This window comes from Chlamydotis macqueenii, chromosome 8 (assembly GCF_036417535.1).
Source record: "Chlamydotis macqueenii isolate bChlMac1 chromosome 8, bChlMac1.mat, whole genome shotgun sequence".
Taxonomy (NCBI): domain Eukaryota; kingdom Metazoa; phylum Chordata; class Aves; order Otidiformes; family Otididae; genus Chlamydotis; species Chlamydotis macqueenii.
Window position 1 is genome coordinate 19,186,788 of NC_141563.1, and position 18,964 is coordinate 19,205,751.

The 18,964-nt window shown below is 39.3% G+C and overlaps 1 protein-coding gene across 2 annotated transcripts in view; it reads left to right on the plus strand.

Annotated features, from left to right (window-relative positions):
- The first annotated feature begins 3,478 nt into the window (after positions 1-3,478).
- Positions 3,479-18,964, plus strand: part of ARHGAP29 (Rho GTPase activating protein 29) — a 51,407-nt gene continuing 35,921 nt past the window's right edge. For both annotated transcript variants that reach the window (XM_010121808.2, XM_086753610.1), the window contains exon 1: positions 3,479-3,819. In XM_010121808.2, coding sequence (XP_010120110.2) covers positions 3,558-3,819 — 262 coding nt within the window. In that variant the 5' untranslated portion in view covers positions 3,479-3,557. The remainder of the gene's footprint in view (positions 3,820-18,964) is intronic.

Sequence of the window (18,964 nt, forward strand, 5' to 3'; positions counted from 1 at the left end):
TTCGGATTCTGTTACTGCTTTTCCTTTCCCTAAGCCGCAAACAGAGCTCATCCAGAAATAAAAGCAAGCTGAGCGCAGCAGAGAGGAAAGTGCGTGTGACTGCACGCACGCATCTTACTCACCGCAAACAATACTGGAAGCCGCACAGGGAATGGCACACTCCATTCGGGAGCAGAAAGCGTGGGCGGTGCAGTGTGAGAAACGTGTTCTCCCCTTTGCCACACTGTGTTTGTTTCTCGTTGGGCTTAAAAGTAAATCCTGTTTGCTAAACAGCTCCACGCAGCCTGCGCTGGGGCTTTTCCTCACTGGTTGCGCGCACCCTCGCTGTTTCCCTGCGGCCCCTTTCCCCGAGCGCCCCACGCACACGCCGCACCCCCGGCGGCTCTCGGCCCCTGTCGGGGGGTGCGGGCGGGGCAGCGACCCTGCGGCTGCCGGTACGGCGAAGACCGGAGCGGAAGGGGGAATCCTCCCCTCCCGTGTCCCACCGGCCACTGTGCGGCTGCTGAGCCCCTCGACCGCTCCCCTACCTGAGGCTGCGCTGACCCCCCCCGCGCGCCCGCGGGAGGGGGACGGGTCCCCGGGACACCGCCCCCGGGCGGGGCACGCGCGGAGGCCCGCCCCGCGGCGCGCGGCCGGCCAATGGCGGGCCGCGGGCGTGAGGAGGCGGGGCCGGGAGCGGCGGCGACCCCGGGGGCGTTGGCGGCGGCGCGGGCCGCGCTGTAGGGAGGGCGCTCCATGGGCGGCGGGGGGCGAGTGCGCAGGGCCCGCGGCGGCCCGGCTGCTGCCTGCGCTCGGCCGCCGCTCTCCGGTAAGAGCTGCCGCCGGAGGAGGGGGGGACGCGCTGCGGCGGGAGGGTGGGGGGCGTTGCTTGTTGCCGCTGGCAGGAGCCGCGAGTGAGCGCGGAGCAGGGCGGCGGCGAGTGGCCGGGGAAGCGAGGGCGGCTGGAGGGGTCCGGCGCCCCTCTTCCGCTCCCGTCGAGCCCCTTAGTGCGGGCCTCGCCCCTCCGAGCCCGGTTCCCCAGAGCGGTACCGGGCAGGGGCCGACGCTTCCTCTCCACCCTGCCCCGCACTTCGGGCGGTCTCGCGGTGGCGCCCCCGCGGCCTCTGCCCGCTACCTGCTGCGCCGCCGCTCCCCTCGCGGCTGCCGGGAGGTCTCTGCCCGCGGAGGACGTGCGGTCTGGCGGCGGCGGCCAGGAATGCGGGGTGGGGGCAGGGCGGGGCGCCGACCCCCGCCCGGGCCCGGGGCGCGGCCCTGCCCTCGGCCGGGGGGCTGCAACGCATGGGAGACGTGGCCCCTTCAGCAGCGTCTTCTCTTTTTTTTTTTTTTTTCCCTACCGGGAAAATTGTGCTGGGAGAGCAAATTTCTGAAATATCTGCGCTTTTTTTTTTCCCCCTTTTTCCGTCGGATCTGGCAATGGCTCACTTTTAACCAGAGCAGTCTGGAGGCGTTTATAGAAAAGCTGGTGGACGCTTTTCGTTTTCAAAGCCAGAGTCTCCTGAAGAAATATGAAACACTTCTCAGTAATGAAAGGCATGTGTTCTGTGAGGGGAAGCTTTCTCTCATCTGCCTTGGAACACAGGAGGAGGAGACGTAAGGGCTAATATTTATGAGGAGAAGGTGACTGTTGTACTAAACTGTTCAGTTTTGATTCTCCTGCTACTTTACAGCAAAAGTTTCAAGTTTTCAGAAATACTTTGTCATCACTTCCATAATTTTCAAAGTGATGGCGTTATTATTCTACTTGTTGCTTGACTGAATGAAGAAAAAATGCATTTAGACATATCTCTAATATAGCACAGCTTTGAAAGCATGAACTTGCTACAGAACAGGTCTAACACATCGTGCTACTTAAAGTTGACTCTAAAGCTGGCCAGACTTAAGAGGCATGTCTTTTAAATAATATGAAAATATCTCTCAATAGAAAAAGATATCACACTTGTAAAAAGGAGAGAAGGTTATGTGGCTTTTTCTTCTGTAATTGCAAGGCAGAATTGCAGAGTAGCTTTGTAGCCATGAGAATTATATGTGGGAACAGAAGAAACTTGCTTAAACATTATGCTTAATGTTTAATGTAAACCTCACTTCAATCTACTTGAGGTGTTTGGAATCACTTAATTATCTGCATTATTTGTATATCTTATGTGTACTCTTATAGGTACTGACTGTAAACAGAAATTAGAGCAGTTATATTTGTGTTAAATTCTGAAGTTTTCTTCCCCCTCCCCCCAGCACACACTCCCTGGAAAGCCTACAAGATTAATTACAAAAACAACTGCTTTGACCACATTTCCTCTGATATTTTTAAATTGCAAAGAGAAATAAAGCAGAAATAATGGAAAAATAATTGAAGTGCATTAGAATAACGCCTTTTGATATACATAGTGGGAGTGCTCAAAATGTTAAAGGTGCTGCTACTTCAGTTGGGCTAACCAAGTACAAACGTATGCAGGATAACTCGTTTCAACCTGCATTTTTAGATCATAATAACTTTTGTTGTTGGCTGAAAATAGTTGAATTTGAGGTTTTGCTGCAGATATGTCTGCAATGCATATTAACTTTTTAGCTGTCATGTTCCGATTTGTGGGGGTTTTTTTCCCCCTGCAGTGTTTACTATGTAGTATAAGTGTTGAGAATTTCTCCTGGTGTTCAGAGAATAATAGCAGGCATTGTACGAGCTGCTGGAACCATACCTGACTCTGCCACCTGGAGTTTGCTGCTTTGAAATGAATCACTTAACCTTACATTGGGAAATTTGCAGTAGCGTTCTGTTTTTCCTAAATGAAAGGAATGCAGGTAGTTGCAATATAATCTCCCCCAAATTTGTGTGTTTTTATAGTGGAACTTTTAAAGTGTTACTAAAGCAAAGCAGCACCCTTCAAGATGACTGCACTGAGATTATGTGAAAAGCCCACATAACTTCTTTCAGGATGTTTTCTTTTCTGAGACAAACTGTGATAGGCCACGGTTTCTTGCTTGGCACAATCTACACAAAGAAAACTCATCCTATCCTATCAAGGCTGTCTGTTATCTTAAGAGACAGGATGCTGAATACAGCTTGGTGGTTGCTGCAAGCGGGGATGTTGCTCATGGTCTATATCACATCGAGTGCTTTTGCAATTGTATTCAGTTGTAGTAATGCTTCATGGTAAAGAACAGGTCTCAGGGTAAATGTTAAGAACTTGATTCTTAAGGTTTCCAGAGTAAATATTCAGGGAAGAAACTTTTCTCATGAAATAAGTGTGTGTCATAATTAGTTTTTGAAGTAACTTCTGCATACCATTGATTTTTATTAAAATAACTTCAAACAGTCAAAACCCTTTATAAAGCTTCAGTTAAGCATCGTAATGTAAAGCAGGATCATCTTGAAAGAAGTTATGGGTCTTGTCAGTACAAAAATATTACTTCACGTATATGTCTATACTAACCAGCATTTTCCTTCTCCTCCACCTCCATCCCTCTCCTCAATTTTTAGGGGGTTCATCTTCAGCTTGTCAAATGGACATTAAGCGACGCTGAGCGTTAACTGCAAGAGCTCTATAAGCACAGCGGCTGCTGGGATGTTGCGACAGAACGGTGGAAGTAACAAGCGTGGTTTGGGATTAGCCCGACTGTCTACCTCCAACTTCTTCACCATCTCTAATTCAGGAAATTGGGGAATGGGGCGCAGCACCAAGAGCAGCTCTCTGAGCAGCATTAGCTCCAACTCTGACTGCTATGATAATCCTGTTGTGGATCCAGAATATATCATGCAACTGGTGAATGATGTCAGAAAATTTGCAGATGTACTACTCTATTTGAAGGAAGCCATTCTTTCAGAAGGTGTGTCAGTTGTTCTATATTCTTAATTCTTAGACTTTCTGAAATTCTCACAACTCTGTTCATATGTTTTTAAGTAGTCTTTACTGTGGTTATTCCTCCTTGCCCTTTACCTTCCCCCTTTATCCTCCCTCCCTCCCCCCTCTGCTCCCCCAGCATGATGATTACAGGAAATGGTGATTTTTAAGTTTGGGTTCTGTATTTCCTCATCACAACACTGTGCAATCTGTTTCATAATCATAACAAGGGAAAGCAAGCTGTCTAGGCTGATGCTAAAAGTTAACAAGACCGTCACAGATTAGTTTTTAACCATTTAAATGTTTTTTGTCGTTCCAAAGAATTCTGTTAATATTTTGGTGGTGTTTCAGTTTTCTAGGCTGGTTTGATTTTTGAAAGTCTTGCACGCTAGTGGCTTCAGTTGTGAAGTAGAATGTAACTGTTCGCGCTTGCTTCCTCTAAAAGCGGAGTATTTACCATCTTCTGCCAGCAGGTGGAAACTTCAAATTTTCTTGCTTATGAGGAGTGTGTGTTATTGTGTGTTCCTATTCCTTTAGGGAAATTGTATTAGTCCATTTTTAGTCATAAGCAGGAAAACTTTTTTCTAAACTTCTGCAGAAATGTTACTTCAGCTATTGTTAATAGCTGAAATGACATCCAGAGCAGTTTTGTATAAGATGTCCTGCTTGCTGAGCGTTTGCAGTCACCTCTGTGTTTCAAGTGAGTCTGCACACAGCTGGAATAGCTCTGCCAAAAGGTGTGAACGAATCTTAACAGAGCAATAATTTGAGACTAGTGATCATTTCATGTTGACAGTATTTTTGCTGAGCACACAGACTGAGCAGAGTTATTTGTGAGATGGGGTGTCGGGTGCCTACTGACACTAAAATAGGCGTCCTGTAGGAGAGGACTATCAAAATAGTAAAGTGTTCCAGTTGCAATGCAGCAGTTTTTAATTAATGTTCAGTTTTAAATTTTGGACTCGGCATATCAGAAAACTAACATGGAGGACAGGAGTTTTCTTCTTTTTATTATATTATATTGTGGAATTAATTTGTGAAATGGTATTGTCCATTTAAAGGATTGTTAATTTATAAAGGAGAGATGTTTCTTTTCCACAGTTTGGAGTTTTCTTTTTGGCCTCTGTCCCAAAAATCTCATAATATAGTGAGCTCTTAATATTGGGCTTGCTTACTGCTGACTGGAGATAACCTCTTGGAAGCTGTATAGTTTGGATTGCATTTCTCCGTCTTGCTTATCTTTGGAAGTGTTTACAGCTGTCTGTCCAACAGTTGACAAAAACTTACTAAGGTGATTGAACAGACTTCTTACACATAAAATTCTGGCTCGTAATGCTTTCAGCTTACCACTATCTTTAAATTAGTTACATGAATTATTCCAAGGTGGAATCGATTGCAGTGATAGAAGTTGATTTCTTTTTCGGACAGCATTAATCTATTGACTTGATGTAGATTTTGTTGAATAGTGAAACTTTACTCTAAAGTTGTAAAGTAAGAACTAAAAATAAATTCTACACGAGCTACAGAAGCAACATTATTTTGATCTGTTTAAGCTGTATGCGTCTTCAAGCAATTCAGAAGGGGCAAATGTAAGTGTTACAACAGGGTTGCATCAGTGAGCTCTTTTATTTGCCTGGCAAGCATTCCCAGAGCCTGCTGTATGTCTTTCAGCCTCTAACTACTATTTCTGCAGCTAGCTTCTACATCTACTGTTAGTTGTAGTACTGCCACTTCAACAAATTTGTTGAAAAACTCCTTTCTAATGCACAGTAACTTCACTATTGACCATGCGGCTCCCTGTTGGACAGGGCTCGCTGTTCCTCTGCTGGGGTCTGCATCAGCAGGTAGGCTGATTCCAGTGGGTGCATGCCTTAAATTTTGTACAGACTGAGGGTTTTATTCCCTGCTTGTGTTATCTGAGTTGCCATGGAAGAGCCTAGCAGTTATTCACCTATGGTTCACTTAACATTCTCCTGATGTAGTGATACTATCTTGGATGAAAAATCTAAGCTATTTTGGATTGTAGCATTTATTTATATCTGCACTAGATCATCAGTGCCTTTGGATTTTAGACATGTATTGTGTTTTGTACGGTACCGATGCGAGTAGATATATAAAGTGAAGAATAAGTTGAGGTCTTTTTTTAAGGGGAGAGTGTTATAACTGAAATTTTTTGTAGATTTCAAGGCTGTTTCTCTTTGCATTACTTATGCTAATATAATTTAATTTCTTACAGTAGTCTCATTGTCATAATGCTGAATAAGTTTTGGATATTGCTTTTCAACAAAGGTAAACCCAGCATTGTAAATTGATTATTTTCAGACTTTCACCCAACAATATTTGTTGTATAAACTGAAATCTGAAAAACTTGGAATCTCCTTGCTGGCACCAAGTAGGAAACTTGTTTCTTAATGATACTTCACATAAAAAACCAAAAGACCTCCACCCTCTCAAAAAAAACCCCACCCCAAACCCACAAACAGAAACCCCTCTGAATAGAACTGTAGGGTTGAAAAGTTTGTTGGCTATTTGGACACGAGAGAACTGCAGTTGCTTCTTATGTTGAGTGAAATATCATGTGTTCCATACACTTCAGTTCTTGCTGTATTTTTAAAATTCCCTTTTGACTTTAGTCATTGTACTCACTGGGTGTAATGATCCGTTGTTCATGATCCATTTTGAGACATAGGATCAGGATACTTTACCGACGTCTTCATTAAAGAAGAGATCTGGGCATTTTTTGAACCTAAGTCAATTAATCCAGTGCTGTTTCATAAGAAATTTTTTATTTAATTCTACTTGATGACAGGCTGAACCTGTAGTGGTTGAACTGCACAAACAGTTAGTGCACCAGTCTCCTCGTTCAGCCTTCAGTTAAATTTCCAGATAAGCAAGATTGTGTAATTTGTCTGATATTAGTAAGGATAGTTACATTGTTACATTTTCAGCTATTGGTTAAGAATGTGAGAACCTAATTGTTGCCTTCAAGTTGCATCCCTCTTTGAAAACATAGGACGTACAGTAAAGTACAATCTAAAGGCTAGAGCTGTCTGTGATCTTTAGAGGTAGTGGCACTCAAGAAGAGAAGTAAGTTTTCTTGGTAGAGAATGTTTTAGGAACTGAGAAGTTGTTTGCCTCCCACAGAGACCTACTGAGGACTTGACAACCTGACCACAGTATTGAAAATACTTTAGAGTTTGAAGCGTGTGAGGTATACTTAACTCTCTTCAAACTACAGGATTTGTTTAATTCTTGTCCCAAAGCATGGGTTTAATGTGTCTGCAAGTAAATGCTGTTGAATTTTGAGGCTGGCTTACTTCTATATGCATAGTATGTCCTTTTGGAGAATAAGAGATATGGGGTAACTGCTATATACAGTTCAATCCTTTCAAAATATAAGGATACCTATACCTCATAGAAGTTGCATAGAAAGCATGTAAGCCACTTTGAGGGACAAAACATGCAGGACCTGCCTCTTACAAACTTCTATTAGAGAATTTACCAGTTCAAAAACAGTATTGCTTGTTGCATAGATATGCAAAGGTGAGAGTCTATTTGAGAATAGATATTTATATATTAGATTGGTGATGCTACAGTCTGTGTTGTTACTGCATATAATAAATCCTGGTGTTCCTTTAAGTATGATGCCACTGTGTGGTCTTTGTTCAAATGAGATTCATTTACTCAGGTTTAAAAAGACCACACAAAAGAATATTTCTAAGTAGAAGATATTTTACTAAGTGTTTCACTTTTAAACAGTAAATAGTAGCTTTTACTTGTATCACATCAGAGACAGGGAAAACGTTCCAGTTTCCCTAGTCTGAAGATAGTTAGCTACTAGTTTTGTGACATCTGCTATTTGTTGGTTTGGTTTTTTTTAAGGAATGTAATGTATGCTTCATACTGTAAGGTCTCCCCTTGGGACTGTGGGAAATACTGTTTTTCATTATGAGTAGCTGTAAGGGTAAAATTTGCATCTACTTTAAAAGTGCAGGAGTAATTATACTTTATACTTCAATATATAATCTTCCTGACTGTACTTCAGAATATATGTAGGAATTATTGGTTGCTTTATCGCAAACTTTGAAGTAATCTTCAAAGTGTAATATTGTGTGTTTCATGTGGGTAATTCTGCATCCTTTTCGTGAGCGAAAACTTTTTTCTCAAGTTCATCCTGTCTTACCTTTTATCGCATATTTCTCTTTGAGGATCAGATTTTGCTGTCTGGTTTCTTAGAGTTTGATAAGATTTTTTTTTTTTTTTTTTTTTTTCCTTTTAAACTGAAGCAGAGGTAAAAATACTGGTGAAGCTGGATGGCCTGGTCAGGAATGTCTGCATCCTCTTTATAGTAGCACCAGTGCTTTAAAAAGGATCAGGAATGTTACCTAACTTGAAACCTATCAGGTCCTTATTTTTGAAGGATAAGATATTCAGCCCAGTGGGACAATTGTAAAGGTGTGTCAAGTTAAATAGTTTCCTCAAAATAAGGAACTTGTAATGTCTAGTCACTTCGAAACCTTGTTTTAGCACCATGGAGATTGGTATTAATCGCATGCTGCACTAAAAGCCAGAAGCTGTCTACTGAATGTAGTGCCTGAGGGTCAAAGATGAATGATTTCTCTTCAGCCCTTCCAGACTTGATAATGTTTGCTTTTTTAGTACTGTCCATATTTTTAGTACAATTAAGGTACTGTAGTATTTTTAGCATTTGATTTTTATTTCTATATTTTCTTACAGTGTAAAACATTAAAGTCCTTTTTCTGAGGCAGTATTTTCAAAAGTCAGTTTGTCCTGTTTTTCTAGGGAAATCTGAAGTTCATTAGCTATTGCAGTGAAGATTACAGATTGAAATTATGATAATTTATAATACTAGGTATAATTTTGCTGTTTGTTCTTTATTCCAGTTTTGATGTTTCTCAATGAAAGGTGCTGTCTTTGATACACCTTAAACTGGATGTATTTACCTGTCTAATGATACCTCATAGTATGAATACTTGGTAGGTGGGCAGGCTGCTCTAAACAAGGATCTGATAAAGTGTTTACCTTTCTGTGCAACAGTCTCTGGAAGGAACGTTTGGGGTCTTTTGTTTTGAGGGAAGTTGGACAGATTTATTTAAAATTTTTGTGGAAGATGGTGCTGTTTTTCTGTTTGATAGTATTTTGTCTTAAATAAAGAACCTTTGTGGGAGAGGGAAAAGTAGGATGCTGTCAGGGCAGCTAACTTTTGGAGACTGTGATAACATAGCGATTATCAAATACGTAAACAATCTGCCTGTGAATTGGTTAAATGACCTTCAAGAATCCTTGGGAAAAGGCAATGGAATTCATGTAAAGCATTTCACATTTTTTCTCTTATTCCATGTAGCACAAAAAAGTGGGAAAACAAACTGTCTAGTAGATAATAAATCCTATTACAGAAATCACAACATTTGAGCATGTTGACAAATAGTCTGAAGTGGAATTTTAATTTTAATAACTTCCAAGATCTATCATAGTATTATATACTTGTAATATCTGAAGAATAGTTCTGTAACTTATTATTAAAATATGACCTTTTTGTACTTTGTAGCTCTACTCAGACTTGGTCCACGAGGAACTATCTGCATGTTTTAAATGTATTAGCCTGAAATAACATTGTTCATTCTCTTGCTGAACCAAATAAGGTGGTAAGAGGCAAATTCTGATAACTTGTATTTGATACTTTGGATGTTATTGTTCCCATAGCAGAGTTGACAGAAGAGACCTTGTGAGCCACAGTAGCAGAGAAGCCAGGACTAAACCAGACCAGGGCAAGTGTACAGCAGCTGGAAGGAATTAACTTCTGAAGGTGTTCATGGAGAAGCTACAGGCTTTTCTTCTCCACCAGCAGCTGAATTGATGGTACAGTTCTGTAACTGTTGAGAATCTACAAGATGCATCTAAAATTGTTGTTTTCTAGTTATAAAGCTTATGTTTAGGGCTCTGTTTTAAACCACACTAATAGTGTATTTCCACAGCAGCTTAGAGAAGAAACTTAAGTGGGAGCTGCTATGACCTCACCACTTCTTCCTGGCACTGGCAGTAGTTCTCTGCTGACCGCATAGCAAGCCAGTTCTGGGTGCAGGTCTGCCTGAAAACTGGTCCTAGGAAGAAAGGAACCAGTTTTCAGCCAGATCAGTTCCATGAACTGACTGGCTGTAAGGCTGTACTGAGTTGCAGTGAAAGGAGAAAGTGGCTGGCAAAGGAACAAGTGGTCAGAGGATAAAGTGGAACGAAACTGTGAGGATCTAGGGAGAGCTGGTGTGGCACTCCACCCTGCCATTACAGCATACACCACTAAACTTTGTACCAATTCTTTTGTCTCTTCTATCGAATGCTAAGTTTGAGAGGGATATAAGAAAGGGGAGGGGGAGCAAAGAGCAGCAAGCAGGAAATGTGCTTTGTAGATGGCAAATTAATCAGTCATCTTAGCTCTAAGCTTTTGGCATATTTGAATTTGACAGTCATCTTTTAAACGTGCCTTCTTAAAACCTGCTTCTTATATGCAAAGACATTCGTGCTTCCAGTCTTTCTGACCTGGGAATTCCTTAGTACACCCTTTCACATATCTCCAAGTAGTAGTCACTTCTAAATATTAGTTCTGTCAGTCTGAAATTGAAACTGTTCCTTGACAAATGTGAAATAGTCTTTCAAGCTAAGAGATGTAAAGGATGTAAACAAGGATAAGGATAAAGTAAATACTTCCTTAATTTTTTTTAACAAGTAAAATTACTGCTAAGAACCCAAAGCCCATTAGTAGTGTTTTGTTTTTGTTTTTTTAACAACTTCTGATGCTTTTTCTAGCAAAACTTGGAGGGGAAAAAAAAATAGAATTGTGAACTGCTTCTCTTAGCAGAGCTGTAGGACCCCAGTAAGCCAGAGACTTGCTGGTCCTTTTTCCATGCTTCTGTTACTTTCACACCGTCCTTTCTTCCTAGTCTCTCTCGTGAGCAGAGGGCACCAAGATCACTGGCTAGATTCCTCAAACCTGAGAAGTTCTGCAGAGAAAGCAGAAGTTTGATGTGCTCCAGAGAACTCTGTCCATGAGAGAACTAGTGAAATCTAGTAGGCAAGCCGACAGCAATCCAACAAAAAGTAGGTTACAGTCAAAATTTATGGGAAACGCCCATAGGAATGTTATTCTTAAACTGGGAGAGAGAACTTTCCACCTTTCCTGCCATTTCAATCCAGGTCATTCCACAACCTCGTTTTGCCCACACTGTTTTGTTTTCTAAGAGTCTGCCATCTTGAACTTTTATTAGGGAGTCTTGGACATTCAGATACTGTGAGCAGAGCCAGAGGAGCTGGACATTTTCTTCTGCTCTGCAGGTTTGCAATATTGGGGCACTGCTTAATTAATCTGCAGTCATGAAACAGTTCTGCTGTTTCCAGTACTCTGAACAAACGGAGGAGAAAAAACAGCCTTGACGTTCAGTTCAAGCAAAGCTGTGTTCTTCTTAGTCAAAGTGTAAGCTGGCTGTTAAATGCAGGTTGCTAATGGTGGATAGTAAATGCTGTTTCTTCAGTTTCAGGGAAGATTGAAGTTAAATAATAACTTAGTGGACCAGCAGATAAGTTTGTGGCTGATAGTACTACCCCTCCCCCAGTTGCATGCTCCACATTCCTTCAGAACAAATGTTCACTTGTTGCTATAGTGTCTAAGATCAGCAGTCAGAAGGGGTGTGTGTGTCTTGAAGGCCTGTGAGTGTTTAAAATGTATTTTTGTTGACTTAAATAATTAGCATATCTGTCTTTAGGAAAACTTTGAAATGTTTCTAAGAAAGCACAGACATTTTCCATTTTTATATTGCTTTTGAAGTGTAGAAATTGTAATACAAGACAAAACTCTAATTTCTCCTCTTTGCATTTCAGATGTACGAAAGAATCTCAAAACACTTAAAGAGCGTTAGCTATTTTATTGATTAGAATTAACTTTTAGTCACAGCAACTAGACTAATGAAACTGAAATTGCAAGATTAGCAAGATGAAAGGCAAGTAGTGAGGAAGAGGATGAATTGTCAGATTTTTCTTTTTTGAATGTTAATGTAAAGTTAAGCCTTTCAACAAGAAAAAATATTCTCAGAGTCTACAGCTTGCTAAAGAAACAGGGTAACACTTGGACACAAACTTGTATCTCTCAAAGAACTCTGCCCCAACACCTGAAAGATAAGGTTTGATCTATATTCAGTGTGAAGTCTTGTGTTCTTAACAGCAATTCCTGTGTACAGGTAGGAGCTGTAAATTAGCTTCCTACTCTTAGCAAAATGTATTACAGTGTATCCACAAAAATATTTATCTGATGCATCAGTTTATCAAGTTGCGACATGAAACATCAATACAAGTAATTTTTTGTATGCATAACAGCATAGAGTTATGAGTTGACTGTCATTTTAATGATCTTGACTTCATGAAGGTTTCATAGAAAAACCATTCCTTTTCCATTAGTTTCACTGGGAGTGTTTGTGCTTCCTATTTATGTAGCAAGTCACAGAACTAATGCTGACTTTTTCCTTAATTCCAAGCAAGTGTTCATCTAATCTGACAGTTGCAGTGGTTTGGTTATGTTAGATCTAATGTCTTATTAATGGATTGGAGTTAGAACTGCATGGCAGGGTAGGAGATTTGATACAGAGCCTGGACCTTGATCTTTGTAGGTAGCTGTTTCTCTTTTTTTAAGGAAAGTAGGGATTTTACGGGGACTCATTCCTTTGTCTCTCTAAAATGCCCCTTTTTTAGAAGATTGAAATGACTCATGTATAAGCAAGCAAATAATTATGTTTAGGTTAAACTTTCATGTTAATGACATTCATTACAGAACAGTGTAACGGAAAAACATAGCACTTAAGGAATTTTTTGGTAGAGGGTGTGATTTAGCTGAACAAAGGATTTTTCCTTTTTGCCATTTTTTCCTTGCTTACTGTTTGAAGGTACTTTCTTGAACTAATTTTTTAAAATGTGTAGGAGTTATTTGCCAATTTTGGTTATCTTTATTTTGGAGACTCCATCAACTTAAGAAGAAGGTTGGTTTATCAGATGTACCTCTTCAGAGTTGTGTTCTGTGTCATGACTAAACTGCTTCAGGTATTTGAGTTAAGTCCAGTTATTGCTTAAATCTGAAGTGGCGATGAAAGCCCTGCTATTGTTTAATTTCAAATGACAGTGAAAATATATGTAATGCAAGGAGCAGCGAAAAGCTTTTAAAGGAAGTTGCAGGACTCTCATTTCTGGAGTTAGGGCACTGAGTTACATAGTCCTTTTGCTTGTGAAGCAGCATTTAAAATGTCTGCAGTTGCTTTGGTCTAGAATGATGATCAGCGAATGAATGCTGGGACTTTGATCTCTCACCTTCTTGCATGTCTGTCTGTGAAATAACATACGGGCTTTTTTTTTTTTATAAATGGGTACTGGAGAATGTGTGGGAGGAATAAGAATGCTTAAGGTTCAAGTTGTGATGACTTAAACAGTTCCAAAGAGCTATTGTAATAATATAGCATGTTCCCTTTTTCAAAGGGGAGCATTGCTTCTCTGTGCTGTATTTAACTTGGGTTCAGGGCCCACAGGTGAGCTTTGCTGCCGTTCATTACATCTTTAAAGGTGCTGTTAGTACTACTTATCTATGAGACATGACTGTGGTATTATGTATGTGGCTATGCATACTTTGAATGCTAAAGGGAAAGGGAGGCTCTTATTTTGGAAAGGATAAAGTGTTTCTAACTCTTGTAATGTCTTAATCCTTTTCTAGTTTTAGGAATCTGCAAGATGTGGAAGGCCTGGTGAGGAAGTTTCGGTTAAGGTGTTGAAAATAACATTGTCTTTGATTAAAATGAATTGAAGGCTTGTAGATCAATAGCTTGTAAGAAGAATGTTTGTAGGGTGCAGTTAAAGCATAAGTGTGTCCTCTCTCTCACCCTATGCCTTTTCAACAAGAGATTTTTATATCTTTAGGATTTGAGGCCAAATTTCAGTTTTGCAGCACAGTATTTCCAAAGGGTGCTCTTCTCTGAGCATTGTATTGCATTTTTTTCCAGTTCATGCGGGTGTAATTGGTTTAGGGCTCTGTTGTGAGCAAATTTAACATGTCGATTGATGGTCTGATTTGGACTAAAGCATTTTCTTAGCTTTATTTGTAAAATCAGATGTTGCTGACATAGTTATGGACAGGGAACTCCTGAAGCATTAGCTTAAAGACTGCTCAGTGTTCACAAATTCCTATTCCTGTTTTAGTGTTGATAGTAGCAATACAAATGAATGCTTTAGTAGAATGCTTAAGTTATTTTGCATTTGTCTTGGGTTTTTTCTGGGGATTTTTTTTTTTTTCATTCATTGATTGTATATAGGGTACTCTGTTCTAGAGGCTACCGTAACTGGAACTGAAAAGTTTCTCCAGAAGTTCTCCAGAAGTTCTTCAATGCTCACAACAAGTGGAAAAAAAATTGTTTACTGGAATCACTGGAGGTATGAAGAAGCAGAACAGTACTAGTCAACAAAATGGGCTGTGGTCTCAGTGCACAAGTAGGTTAACCACTGCCAGCAGAAGAGCAGTTGAAGGAGGCAGCTTTTTGGAGGGATAGTCCTATATGTCTTGTGCTTCATTTGGTAAGGTGCAAATTTTTTAGGTGAAAGTTTGGTAGCATACATTAATTGTGAATTATGATAGCTGAGTGAAGACAGTTTGTGAAGGGCCTTGAGAAAGTGAGCATGATAAATAGCTTATGCCGGTGGTGATGAAGGGGAAACTAACAGTAGGATTAAGATTGCAGAGGGGTTAAATTAAATGCTCCCTGGGATTCTTGTTTAAGCCCTTGTGTTAAAAACAAGCCAGCAAATTCAGCAAGAAATTGAGAAATCTTTCTGTAGCTGGCTTTGGCTGATAACTAGACAGGAGATTGCAGAGAAGGTGGCTGAGAACTTAATTTGGAAAGAAAGCAACAGGTCTGGAGCGTGTAAGTAAATCTGATTTTTAATAACGAGAGAAGCTTGTTATACAACATCAAATGCTGCATGCCATTGGATGAAAAATTAAATGCATATTCAAATATGTAATTGACTCAAGTTCTGCCTGTTTCTATTATAATTTTCACATTCTGTAGTTTTTACTGGCATGCATGTCCTTCATTTTTATTTTTGTTTTTTTTTAGTTTAGCATTGACTAGTTGAAATGACAACTTCAGTGATACTAGGGGGAAACAGCTGTGTAAATCCATAACCATAAAGCAAACAGATTCTGTGGTTTGTCTTTTAACCTTTGTATTGCAATGTATTTATGAAGAAATACTACTGAATTAAAAATGCTTAGTGAGCTGTGCGGTAGATTAGTGTTGTCTTTTTGGGCATGCAAGTGCCAGTGTGACAGCGGTTGCTGCTATAATGAGAATGTTGCAGTATTTTCTCTTCATATGAAATTGTCAAAGATGTTTTGGTGTGAAATACCTGATACTAAAATGTTATATTGCAGGGGGGATTGACTGTTCCTCAGTCTAGGAACTGTGAAGATTTTTGAAAGTATTTCCTCTTGAGCATTCAAATGCCTGATCACTGTGTTGTGTCACCTATGGAAGTTATGTAGTCAGGCCTTACTCTCTTGAGTGGTTGTTTCAGCAGGACTTCAATGCTGGAACTTCATATAATTAATCCTTTGTGTTCACCAGTTTTCTAGACAAACAATAGTGGTACTGGCTGTTACTGTAGTGATTTGGATCCCACTGGAAATTTAAGTTGATTTTGCCTATGTTCTTTAATCAATAAAACATAAATGAAATACTATCACATCCTACAGCAGTTGGTAATTGTGTTTAAAAGATCCTTTAAAAGAAATGCACAAAGTAATGCACCTCTTGTTTAACACCATATAATCTCATAATCCTGGTTTTGTGTGGTCTTTTGAAAACTAGGTGGGCTGGCAGCAATAGACTAGCTTCTTCACTCAATCAGTGACTTAGGCTGAAAGGGGAAGGAGCAGCCACGTAGAACAAATAGTATTTTTAGACTAAAAGTAAAATGAGTTAAAGGGTAAATATTTTTTTAGTAATCTCTTGATGTGGGTTAGCAAAGGTCAAATTTATTTTCTTTTGAATGAATAAAACTTTCATGTTACTTCTTCTGAGTGCCAGTTTGATGTGATAAGATCAATTTTCTGGGGACGGTCTTTCCTTTTCTGCCTTGTTCTTTCAGAAATTTGTTCTGTGAAAGCTGAGTGAGTATTACTTCATATGTTTTCGGAACTTGAACCAGTATGCAAGAAACATAGTCGCTTAAAGCATGAAAATTCTTCTGTTTTATTTTAACAGTTTTTTCAATTGGCAATGATTGAGTCCAGGGACTACTTTACTAAGTTTTAGTGAAATGCCCTTGAATAAGAAATAAGTAGCATACTACTAAAAGTAAAGTTGCAAATCCTGATGGATATGACTTTCTGGTGAAATGTGACTGATCAGGCTTATTGCAAATGTATTAATAATAAAGAGTGTAGTCTTGTGTTCCCTTGACAATTTACAATTCTAACTTAAAATGTGTTCAGAAAGCGCTGAAGCATTATCCTCACCTAGTTTTATTCTTAAACTCCTGGAAGACTCTGGGAAGTGATGTGGACAGTGGCTAAAATGGCCATGTACTGTGTTCACTCTCATTTGTCAGAAACAGGTAAATAAGGAAACTCCAGCAATTTTCATTACTGGTTTTTGGTCTTCAAATTTTGGATTAATAAAAGATTAATGTATTCTAAAGATTAAACTGCATGGCTGAACACATCTAGGTTAGTTGACTGGAATCTCAAGGCTAGTAGAACACAAAAGTTGAAGGAATGTGGCATACAGCATATTGAAATAGATTAATGAAAAGCTGCATTGTGGTGGTTTTTTTTCCAAAAAGTTTCCCCACATAGACAAATGGGAAGTTTATCTATGAATTTAAATGTGAAATGAATGTGAAGTAACAACTGTTCTGCTGATGTCAGTTGACAAACCAACGTAATGAAAATACTTAACTGCTTTCAATGTAGGCAGAATGATAAGATTTTTATTATTTTTATATATTTTGCAATGTATACCATCTATTTTCTGGACTTTTTGAAAAGATTTTTTTAAGACTTCTTGATTTTTACAACTTTCCTTTAATTTCTGAAAATTAATCTAGTCTTGCCTTTACCCTGTTTACATTGGCAAGAAGGACTTCTTACATAAGCTTTGACTTTTCAGAAGTACAGAATTGATCTGTAATTAAAATGGAGTAGGAGTGTTAGCCAAGTTTAAAAACAAACACAAAAAAGCAGCCATAGCTTAAGGTCACATCACAGAGGCTAGTCAGCGTGGTTAATGGCTGAATCTAAATGGACACTGATGTGTTTTGCTCAATCCCTGATAACAAATGAGAAATCTGAAAAGGGCAGGTTGTGTGTTTGTGGTACACGACAAAAACTCATCGTGCTAGAAGCCTTATCTGGAAGGCTAGACTAACAGGGAATAGCTTTGTGTTTTACCCAAGAGCAGTTTTCCTGCAAAAATTGAAATCCTGCACTTTCACCCTGTTTATTTCAAAAAGTAAAGAGAGAACTTCCACCCTTAAAATACAAAAAAAAAAAAAACAAAAAAACAAGTGCTTTTTAATTTTAACTTAAATTTATACAAGCTAATTTTAAGATCAAATGTAGTAGTTTAGCAGTAAATAGGTAACTGACTTGCCAAATGCTAAATCCTTTCTTGTATTATAAAAACATTATTTGCATATAATAAATGAAAACAAACAATGCTACTTTCAATATACTGTATCCAGTAAGCTATTTGCAGAAAATTTCTGTACATTCTCACATTCTCACTGAATTGGATCTGTATATTATTCTTCTCAAAAAAAAAAAAAAAAACCTCCTGAACTTTAATGCTTTTATGTCAAATATAAGGGTCTGAGTTACTATTTCTGTGCATTTCTTTTCCTCATTCCTAATCCAAATTCACATGTCCTTAAGCTTTCTTAATTGAAATAATTGCTTAACTGTATTTTCCATAAATTATTACTTTTGCTGAAATATAATATGATTAAAACTTTGGTTGCAGTGAGTTCTGGAACACATTGCCAAAGACTATATGAATTTGGTGTAGCGTTTTTTAATGATGCCATGACAACAAGGGTTGCCATGATACTCATTAACAAAAAAAGCTAGGACAGGCTAGCTTGCTCTTTTGCAAGCTTCAAGTACTGTGTTCCTCGATGTAGGGCTGGGTAGGTAGCTTCTAATTCTGCATCATAACACAGAGTTGAATCTTCCAGCCTTACTACAGATTCTACAAGGATAAAATCTTCCAGAAATTCTTTGAGGTTTTGTTTTTCAGTTTCATTCCTTACGTCTGCAGCATGTTTATACAGCCAAATAAAGCAATAAATGTGATAGCTAAAACTTCTGTTGTCTCGTCACTCCTGAACTGTGGACACCAACGTATAAAACACCTACACCACCAATAAAGGAAAAAAGTTTTGTTCATTTTATATCTGTAAAATTGATGAAAATCACATCTATACCATATGTTTATTGCTTTATAAAAGCTTCCTTGAGACTAGACAGCAATGACATAGGTCAGCTTCGCATGTGGTCAAACCAAAGTGTAAAACATGCTTTCACTGTGTGTTTGATGGGTTCTTGTTGTGTTTTGAATGTGATAGTAACCTCTGTCAAATCAGACAAATATGGAAGGCTGTTAATCATGTTAGAGTGGAGCTGAGGAGGAGGGCAAAAATAAAAGGATGGGTTAATCTGGGACTGTTTCCCAAACCGCTGATGAGAATTAGGTGATTTCCACACAGTTCATTGTTGTACGATTTGTTTTGCCTACTCTGTGATGTTCACTGGGAAGTCTCATAGTCTGGATGAGGTTCAGAACAGAGTGCTGACAGTTTCCAAGTACACAATACTGACATTGATGAAGATGATAGTAACGTGATTTTACTTTCAAGTTGTTTTACTTTGGATTAGCGTCCTTCTAGTGCTGACTTATTTCCATCCACCCCACCAACCTAGATGGCATAGCTACTGATACTGTGTAACCCATCTGTGTAACATAATGGAAACAGGATGTAATTTACCATAGCACCAAAAATGAGGTTATTAGTAAATAAGAGGTGACAGT